The sequence below is a fragment of the Silene latifolia genome, chromosome X (assembly GCF_048544455.1).
Source record: "Silene latifolia isolate original U9 population chromosome X, ASM4854445v1, whole genome shotgun sequence".
NCBI classification, from domain to species: Eukaryota; Viridiplantae; Streptophyta; class Magnoliopsida; order Caryophyllales; family Caryophyllaceae; genus Silene; species Silene latifolia.
The window spans coordinates 286,818,509-286,828,814 of record NC_133537.1 but is presented as its reverse complement, the minus strand read 5'-3'; the positions used below and the strand labels follow the sequence as shown (position 1 = coordinate 286,828,814).

Sequence of the window (10,306 nt, the reverse complement as noted above, 5' to 3'; positions counted from 1 at the left end):
ATCAAAGTAAAAAGATGATATTCCTTTAAAGACTCCTAAGCCCCTTTGAAGGAAATGGGGCAGAGAAATACCATTTCTCGTGACTGATTAGCAGATAGCTTAAAGAGGAAAATTAAGGGAATTATTTTTCCTCCTCCAAGCCAAATCGAAACCCTTCCACTATAGAGAGGATTTGGAGGAAAAAGTAGTAAAAAAAACTCCCTCGTGACATCACCCTTACCCTCCCTTCCTTTCCTTCCATCCACCTCCCATCTTCGAACTCGTTCAAGGAGACCAAGCAATTAAACCTCAGACAGCCTAATAGAAATCTTTCAAAAAAAAACATACTTGAAACGGTGCCAAAATAAGAAGAAAAGGGAAAAGAAAAGTAATATTGGAGGCGAACAGGTATAAATTTGTGCGTAATACCAAGATGAAATAGTAGACTTTCAAGTGTAAAAGGGCGATGAAATTAATAGAAAAAAAATTAAATGTAAACTAATAGTAATCAGATGAATACTTGCCTTTGTGTCTCTCTTTCAATCTTCTACACAACTTCGTAACTACCTGAATAATAACAATTGAACACAAGGTCAATACCCTTTGCACCAACCCTAGCTTTAATGTTTCTTATTAGAAGGCTTTTATGTGAACATGCAATCAACATAAAGCGTTGTCTTAGACATTGATATTGTTATCTAAGTGAAATGTCGGATATCGTAGAGATCCAACATAGAAATACACAGATTATAAGTAGTAAAGAATGGGCAGATAAATAACATAATACCTTAACGGGCATAATTCCGCAATTGATAGCGTTGGTATCAACACCAGTAAAAGAACATGCCTTGTAGTGAGCATTGGCTACTTCACGCCCAAATGATTTTTCAACTCCTATACTACAATGGTATGGCCCTGCTTACAAAAAACAACCAAATTCAACATCAGTTTGAGCATCTGAGTCTATCTCATTGTGAAAGAAACCGCGAAAAAAAGCAGTCCAAAATCACACCGGAAACCTTAGATAAATACATTCAAAGCGAAAATATCAAAATATTAACCAACATCGTCATCGCACCGTAATCGACACAGATGCAGCCATAGCCAACATCACCGTTTTGAGAGTTTATGCCCCTTAGTCCCCTTCCTTTTTATCTGTTTTTAAAAAACCACAGAACATAAATAAATTAGAGAATTCTCACATAAACTCACTTGAAATCAAGGAAACGTAATGCTAACCGTACTTAGGGCCTACCTCATTACTGCCTTCACTTCTACAAGCAACCTTCGCGCCTTCTAAATCCTCTTCGTTGCCATCATAGTAACTGAACTCCGCCAAACAACTTAGGGTGGATGTCATTGGCACTAACAACTGCAACAACAGCCCCAAAAACCCCATATATAAGCACTAATCAGAGCAGGGAATACAGGGACAAACAGGGAATTATTAGTTCGAGGAACAAACAATTTAGGGCGGCCCTGTCATTCAAATTCTCCACTCTAAGGATCTACTATCGCAGTTATAAACAGATGGCAATAAAATCACCCCTAAACACAGTTGAAGTGGATTAAATAAATGTGAAGAGTAAAAAATTAACGGACAATTATAGCTGTGGTAATCTAAAACCATACTTGTGGCGGACCCATTCAACAGATAATAACATCAGGCGGTTTGTTCCGTGCCCAAAGCATCAACCGGTGATGAACTTTCTTCCTTCGGGTTCTCCACCCCCAGGACCTGCTATCGCAATTAAAACAGCGCAAATATGAGAGCTGAACAGAAGGACAACAATGCTAAGCTTATTAAAGCACAAGATCACGTATAAGCAGAAAACAATTCCAATCCCAGACACCCCCAAAGTGCCATACCTAGCAACAACGACCTCAGTGCCGGTACAACAACTCAAGCCTCAGCAGATAGCATCGATAGTCCTGGAAAACAACAATAAATAGGCTAGTAAATCGCTCACCTCTTAGGAGTTATAGGAAAATTTCCCTCTAATTAAATGGTAACCCAACCCTGTTGATATTTAGCAAGAAAGACAACATTAACCAAAACACAAATCTACCAACAACCCATTACCATCTCTTGAGGAATACAGACAACTCGACCCTTTAACCCGACATAAGAATAGCCAACAACAAAATTACTTAAGAAACAATAATAAATAGCATGTATAATCGCCCACCTCTTAGAAGCTTAGGGGATTAAGAGCATCACTCACTAATTAAATGAGAGCCAAAACCTATCTAAGGAAAGCTCCCCAGCAGAAATAACCTACCTGTCTAAGGAACCAACGCAACCAAAGCACAGTCAACCGTATAGAAGTATAGAAGTCCGGAACTGCCGCAAACAAATATTAATGAGCCTCTGGAAAAAGTATGTTCCTGGAAATGCAAGAAGCCGATATAAACAGTAACACAGACCACTCAAATTTACCTTTTTAAAGAAAAGGGATAAAACAAAGTAGAGTAAAGAAGACAGATGGCTAGCAATCTGTACCTGAGTGAATAAATACCGAGTCATAATGTACATCACACAAACATTCCAAAACGCCACCAATGACACCCTCATGTCCGTACCCTACCACACATACCGGAAATTATCGGAGGAATTCCAAGAAGGGTTGTAATTACCTTATACACCGAGCACCGTATTCCACGACAACTGCAATCACAACAAAGTCAACCCATCTAAACATAAAGCAATAAAGTTAAGGCAACAATGCTGATTATATAGTATTATAAAGAGTATTTAGCACCATGATAATAGTGGTGATAGGAGAAAGCAAGAGAAACTAATAACAACAATATTAATGCCAGGCAAGCGGCAATACTAATAACACCACAAGACTTGCTGCAAAATTATAATTTTAGAAAACCCTAGGAATTATACCCTCATACGAACGAACAAAAATTTGACGAGATCAAATCAAACCCAGATCAAATCACATGAAATCACAATACCCAGATGATAAAAACTATTAAATTTACAATCTTTGGAACAAAATCAAATAAAAAATCATGAAAAGTAATTCAGAATCAATTAGAAAAAAGAGTGAATACCTTTGAGGAGATTTACGATCAGGGTTGCTAGGTTTTGGGAGAGCATTAGAGGAGTGAGGTGAAAGTGAGGAATGATGAGATAAGAACGAATGGAGTAGAGTGAGAAGAGAGTAATTAAAGTTGTGGATGTGAGTGCACTAAAAATGGAGGGCAACGATTTAAAGCGAAAAATCAACGACAGAGGGGGAGACTTGGGTGGTACTATTCATAGCTACAGTACCACCAAGTCCTCTCTTTTAAAGAGTAGAGATTTTTTTACATTTAGCTAATTATCAATCAAATAAAATACGTAATTTACTTTCGCAATATATATTTTACTCATTTCAGTATATTTTGCATTCTATTTTCCATTTGTATAACCCTTCCCTAAAAAAAAATTCTAAATCTAATTCTCTCAACCCTTACCACTCAATTCAATCATATTTATTCAATTTTGCGCATATTTATTAATTTCGATAACGAAATCGTCCATCTGATCATAATGAAGTCCATCAAAATTATAAGATAATGATGATAAACAGATTATTGTGACATATATGAGTTAAGTTAATCAATATATTATGAACCTAGTAAAAATAAATATGAGCAAATGTTGCTTTAAGTACGATGATGATGATAGTGATCAAATTTATAAGATGATGATATACAGATTATTATGGCTTATCAATTGGATGGCTGATCATGCAATGTTGATTAGGAGTGTTAGGGATTTGTGCTTTGAATTTGTGTCGAAGACGGACTAAGGGATATGGGAGGGATTGGGGTTGGATGTGCTTCCTGAGGCGGGTGGTGGGAGGGTGAGGGAGTGGGCGGAGGAGGTCCTGCGAGGCATGGATGCGAGAGAGTGCGGTCTTTTTATGACCGGATGTTGGGCCATCTGGGGAAAGCGTAACAAGGTGTTGTTTGATGGTGGAAAATGGCGTGGTGAAGAGGTAGTGCGGAGGACGAGGGAGCTCATGTGGGAGGTGGAGGGTGTGACGGGTGGTGGTGTGAAAAGCACGGGGAACCAGATGGTGGTCGAAGGGGGGTGTGGCTGGGAAAGGCCGAGAGAGGGGTGGCACAAAATCAATGTCGATGCGGGTGTGGCTGAAGGGATGGGTACGGGGTTAGGGATGATGCGGAAAGTGTGCTATGGGGAGTGACTGTGCAAGAGAGGAGGACCGTCTCACCGAAGGTAGTTGAAGCGCTGACGGTGTTACAAGGACTAAAGGAGGCCAAAGCTGTTGGAATTCCGTTAGTTGTGATCGAGAGCGATTGCCGAGGAGTGATCGAGGATCTTAAGAGTCGTCAGTCAGGGCGGAGCAAGATTTCTTTAATTTATAAGGATATTTTGAGTTTTTGTAATTTCTTTGAATCTGTTTCTTTTACCTTTGTTCGCAGGAATTTTAATAGAGTGGCACATGGACTTGCTCATACGAGGCCATGGGTTGCTGGTAGGCGTAGTTAGCAAACGGATTTTACGGACTGGTTGTTGTCTTTGGCTTGCGATGATTTAATAGTAAGGAATTAACCCTTACGGGTTTTTATCAAAAAAAAAATACAAGAACAAAAATAGACAAGAAAGTGATTTAGGCGAGTTTGAGCGTACTCCGTGCGTAATTCACTAATGCTGCATGAGTATTTGGTGATATAAGTTGCTTATTTGGCTTCAAGTGTTTTATGGCAAGTAGGTTACACCTTTTGGTTCTAATTTGGTTACTTTGTTTGTCTTTTAGTCTTTGTATTATTATATTAGGAAATTAGTTATTAATTTCCTAATTATCTTTGTTTCCTAATTAGACTATATCTCTTATTTAGGGTGGAATAAATCTATATAAAGGCCCTTGTATTAGTCTAGGTTAATTAAGGAGGTGAAGATAGTATTTGAGAGCACAATCTTATGAGAGTCAATTTGTGAGGTTCCCTCCGGGAGGAAGCTTCAGTTTATTCCGGGCTCTAGTAGATTGGCGTTCGTCTGAATTTTGAGATCGAAGGAGTCCGTTCGGATCTTGGTGGCCACAAGATCGTTTGTCCTTTATCTCGTTTGGGTAGTCTCTTTTGTCCTTTTGAGATTACTATTTTGTTGGTAGAATAGGGTATACTTTTGGCTCATATTGAGCGCGTGTATACCGGTCTGCTGTTGTACTATTATCTCCACAATAGTGAATTTTGCTCTCCTTCAGGGTGGACGTAGCCAGTTATTTTACTGGTGAACCACGTATATCTGTGTGTCACTTTATTTGTTATTCGCTATTATTTTGTTCTTATCACCCTAATCAACTAACTATTGGGTAACGAGACGCCTCCGTTACAACAAGGAGGATATATAGCTTGATGATTAATTGTTAGCCGTACGATCCACTCGTTTGTGAGGTTGACATGATTAAGGAGCACAGCTGATGTGGTTGAGATTGAGAGTTGGGCGGTGAAGGGAGGGTATTGGGCGGTGGTGGTGTGCAAGGGAGGGGCTGGTGGAGAGCGGTGGCGGGCATGGTGATAGTGGTGGTAATGGTGAGCTGTAGATGAAGAAAGAGGAGGGTGGTTTTTGAAAGAGGGAAATGAGAGGGCTAAAATCGTCAAAAATGTACTGTTATGAGTAAAAAATGTATTGTGAAAATCAACGCCCTATAAAAAATGATGATGATGATAGTAGTAGTAGGAGTAGGGTTAAAACGAGCTGGAATTGATAGAACTAAAGTGAGTAACGTAATTGAATGAAGCTAAATTGAACATTTGAACCGCAATGAGCAAAAGGGAGTTGAGTCTAGGTGTTTAAGTATGCTAAACTAAGTTGAATATGAGATTCGAAAAGAACATGGCTTAATATCTTAACACTAGCTAGGTTGCACGGACACTTTTCATAATCGATGTTCCCGTGTCGGACACGACACTCGTCGGACACATGTCAAAACGTGTCGGACACCTGTAAGGCCGTGTCTAACTTTCATCCTTTATTTGGGCATGTGTCCGACGCGTGTCCATGGTATTTTGAGCCGTGTCCATGGTATTTGGACACACCTTCAAACGGAAAGTTGAATTTAAGGTAAATGGCGTGAATTGTTATATGGTTGAATTTGGTGGGCAGATGATGTTCTTTAGACAAGTAATGAGATGTCGAAATAGATTGATTATAAGTTAGTTTTTGGTTTTAGAAATGAGATTAAGTTATATTTAACGTCAAATTTTACCTTCATTTATTTAAATTTAATATCAAATACTTTTTCAAAAATAAAATCACACATATATAACTACAAAATATATATTTTATTAAATTTAAATAACGTGTCCCATGTCCTAAATTTCATGGGATGTCGTGTCACGTGTCCGTGTCATGTCTGTGTCCGTTTTGGTGCAACCTAGAACACTAGTACTCTATTCATCTAAAAATAAGTAAGTTTGGCTTTTCGAGTAGATGAACTTTTTTAAAAGAAAAGGTAGATTACTACTCCCTCCATTCAACTCCACACTACCATTATCTATTTTGTACACTATTCATAGTTAAACATTCAATTTCAATTTTCTCTCAATACATAAGTGAAAATATATTCATGTGGGATCTTGTTTTATTCGTCTTTACGAGTACATTAAAAATATCTAACTTTTATATTTTTCGCAAATACGTAGCTAACGATATTTAGCGCGTAAAAGACGCGTTGTCAAACGTGAAAAAAGAAAGTGGTAGTGTGGAGTTGAATGGAGGGAGTACATGAAAATTTTATGAAACTTGTATGTTTAGGAAGTGATTAAAAGTAATTAATACAACCACGGTATAAATCTCTCTCTAGAAAATCTCTCTCTAGAAAATCTCTCTGAAAATTCCTTTGATGCAAACCTCTGACTCCGGCCTCCGGCCGGAAAATATCAATTATCAACCCAACATAGTAGTATTAGATACTACCATGGTCTCTGCTGAACCACATTTCCCTCCATTACCAAAAAATGCCAAACGGAAAACGATTCATCTGAGCGAGTTTCAGAATTCTGAAATTTCAAATCCAGGGGGTGCAGGCAACTCTAACTCTAATACAATACAAGTCTTGACTCAACCCGGCATTGATCCCATGTCAACTTCGCTGTCATTTCGCGATAATGTTCAGGGGCATAAAACTCAGCATTCAGATCTGGTTGATGCTATTAATGAGGACTATGATATTGACATAGAGTCCGATGAGGATAGTAATGAGGATGGGGAGGATACTTCATCTTGCCCAAAAATTTTCTTGTCGAAGGAGGAGAAGATTCAATTACGGAAGCCTTGGAGGCATGCTCTGATTATCAAACTTTTTGATAAGAAGATTGGCTATTTGTCTCTGATTCGAAAACTCAATGCTAAATGGGCAATAAAGGGTAAACTAACTCTTATTGATATTAGTGATTCTTATTATGTGGCCAGGTTCTCGTATTTACAAGATTATGAACATGTGCTAACTCAAGGTCCATGGATAGTTGATGACCATTACATAACCATTCGTAAATGGGTTCCAAACTTTGTCCCTTCTGATGATACGATCAAATATATCACGGCATGGGTCCGTATTCCCAACCTGCCAGTGGAATATTTCAATGAAAGTTTTCTCAGAAAGATTGGTTCTAAAATAGGCAAAGTGATTCGAATCGATAAAAATAATGCCCTTGCGGAGCGTGGTCAGTTTACAAGAATGAGTGTTGAAGTGAATATCGATGAGCCCCTGTTATCAAAGTTTTGGCTAAATGGAAAAGTTTATCGAATCCAGTATGAAGGCCTTAAATCAATCTGTTTTAAATGTGGAAAAATAGGTCATGCAGCAGAAAACTGTTCCGGCCACTTAGATGTCAGTAACTCTATGGAAAACGATGGCAAGGTTAGTGATACTCCGTCAACCAGTGCAAGTCCTATTATCCCCGTACCAGAAATTACAGAAAAATTCGGAGATTGGATGATGGTTAAAATACCTCCTCGGAGAAGGGCTCCGCCTAAAGCAGACAAACCAGGCAGCGTATTTCCCGCTAATGGAGGAACAGGCATTTTTAATTTTGGAAAGAATAATTCCGGGTCAAGATACGATGCCCTTAATCCAAATTTGCAGGAAACTATCCAAAATTCCGACCAATCAATCCCTCAGTCAATTAAAAATCAATCTTCTATTCCTAATATTCCTCCACATAATATTCCCTCTATTATTCCTCCCTTTTCTCCAGTCAATCAAACGATTCCTTCCAAATTTAAATCCCTTGGTAAAAAGCCAGCAAATAATATTACCAAAACTGTCCAAAACAGAGCCAACCCTATTTTACATAATATTACAAACCATCAAGTATCCCTAAAATCTAATGCAACCATTAATGAGGTTACTCATATAAGCAAGCCATCAAGTATCCCTGACTCACAGAGAGACGAAAATACCGCCCCTGAGTCAAATAGTCATGTCGTTTCAATTCATGGAAATTCACGACACGTATCTCCCAGTGCCGTGCCTTTTTCAGGAGCTCCCCCAGATAGTCATGATACCACCATCGAGACGGTTCAAAATTTCCCTGTTGAGGGGGATGGTAGCACCAATCTTGGGGGTGATGATCGGGGAATCTCCGAGTATGGACCTCACATTCAAGCCAGTCCAGAAGGATCCGATGTCTCTATTAGTGGAGATGTCGTTACCATGGAGCATTAATGACGTGCTTTCTCTCGTAAGTAGAGCTTATCTATCAACTTTACCTTATTTACCAGTTATTATGTCGGATAGAATACCAAATCTTATGCCGAACGTACCACCAATCACTTGTATGGTATGGAACGTACAAGGGACGGGAAATAGAAATAAAATCGCAGCTATGAAAGAATTAGTGAAAACGTACAAACCGACTATCCCAGCATTAGTTGAAACCCATATGGGTGGAGATCATGCCGAAAATATTCAAAAAATTATAGGTTATGAGGGTCATTCTCGGATTGATGCCGTTGGCTTCAGCGGTGGAATTTGGGTCTACTGGAAGACTGATATTGTTAATGTAGTCCCGGTGTATGAACATTCCCAATTCATTACCCTTGAAGTCTCACGAACAGGAGGAGTTCCTTGGCTTTTCTCAGCGATATATGCTAGTCCTGACCCAACTAATCGTCGTGCTTTATGGTCCGAACTGGAGAGTTTTGCCCGTAGAAACAATTTACCATGGCTATTAGCAGGTGATTTTAATGAAACGAGATCACTTGATGAACGTCATGGTGGTGACTCAAATATGGCCAGGAGATGCGATAAATTTAACAATTGGATTGAAAACTATGAATTGATCGAGTTAGAATTCTCGGGTCCTGCACATACTTGGGCTCGTGGTAATACACCAGAAACGAGACAAAGTGCGAGATTGGATCGCGCCCTTTGCAACGCTGAATGAGGTTCGATTCATGAAAACGCGAGTGTTCGTCATTTACCCGCATTCCAATCTGATCATTGCCCTCTTTTAATTGCTCCGAACGGGTTTGCTCCTCTGGCCTCCATTCATAAACCTTTCAAATTCCAGGCAGCATGGATGACTCATGAACTCTTCTCGAATTTCATTGCTGAAAACTGGCCAACAAGTGGTACTTTCCCTAGCCGGTTAGAGGGTCTGTCAAAATCCCTACAAGAATGGAATGAGAATGTATTCGGGAATATTTTTCGAACTAAGAGATCCTTAAAGGCGAGGATCGAAGGATGCCAAAAAAAGCTCGCAATTACAAGGGAGAAGCGCCTTATAGTCCTCGAGGCTAAATTACGCAAAGAGCTTGATGATGTTCTCGAAAAGGAGGAGATTTATTGGTACCAAAAATCACGAGTGGAATTCATTACAGACGGGGATAGTAATACGTCCTATTTTCATATTAGTACACTGGTAAGACGTTGGCAAAACAAAATTACCGCACTTCGAAAAGATACAGGGGAATGGACTAAGGATTCGGATAAAGTCAAAAATTTGGTTGTTGATTACTTTAAAAATCTTTATACAGAAGAAACACCTTGCGATAATGGAGCCGATATCCCATACGATTTATTTCAAGATTATTCTAACAAAGATTGGGAATGGCTGACTAAACCTTTCACTGTAGCGGAAATTGAACACGTAATACTCAATATGGGCTCGTTAAAGGCTCCGGGACCAGATGGATTTCAAGCTCTCTTCTATCAAAAAAATTGGCCAGTCATTGAGTCTTCTCTGTGTAATATGGTTATTAACGCTCTAGAGGGTAAGGGTTTCCCGACTGGCTTGAATGACACTCATATAGTCCTTATTCCTAAGGTCACCGGTCCTGAGCTTGTATCCCAATTAT

At 39.2% G+C, this 10,306-nt stretch overlaps 1 protein-coding gene across 1 annotated transcript; it reads left to right on the top strand.

Moving 5' to 3' along the window:
- The first annotated feature begins 8,832 nt into the window (after positions 1-8,832).
- Positions 8,833-9,393, top strand: LOC141620249 (uncharacterized). The gene has a single exon (XM_074437170.1). It carries the CDS (start codon positions 8,833-8,835, stop codon positions 9,391-9,393), a length of 561 nt encoding a protein of 186 aa, XP_074293271.1.
- The last annotated feature ends 913 nt before the right edge of the window (positions 9,394-10,306 follow it).

Coding starts and splice junctions, on each gene's coding strand:
- LOC141620249 (XM_074437170.1), top strand. CDS start 8,833: ATGAAAGAATTAGTGAAAACGTACAAACCGACTATCCCAGCATTAGTT.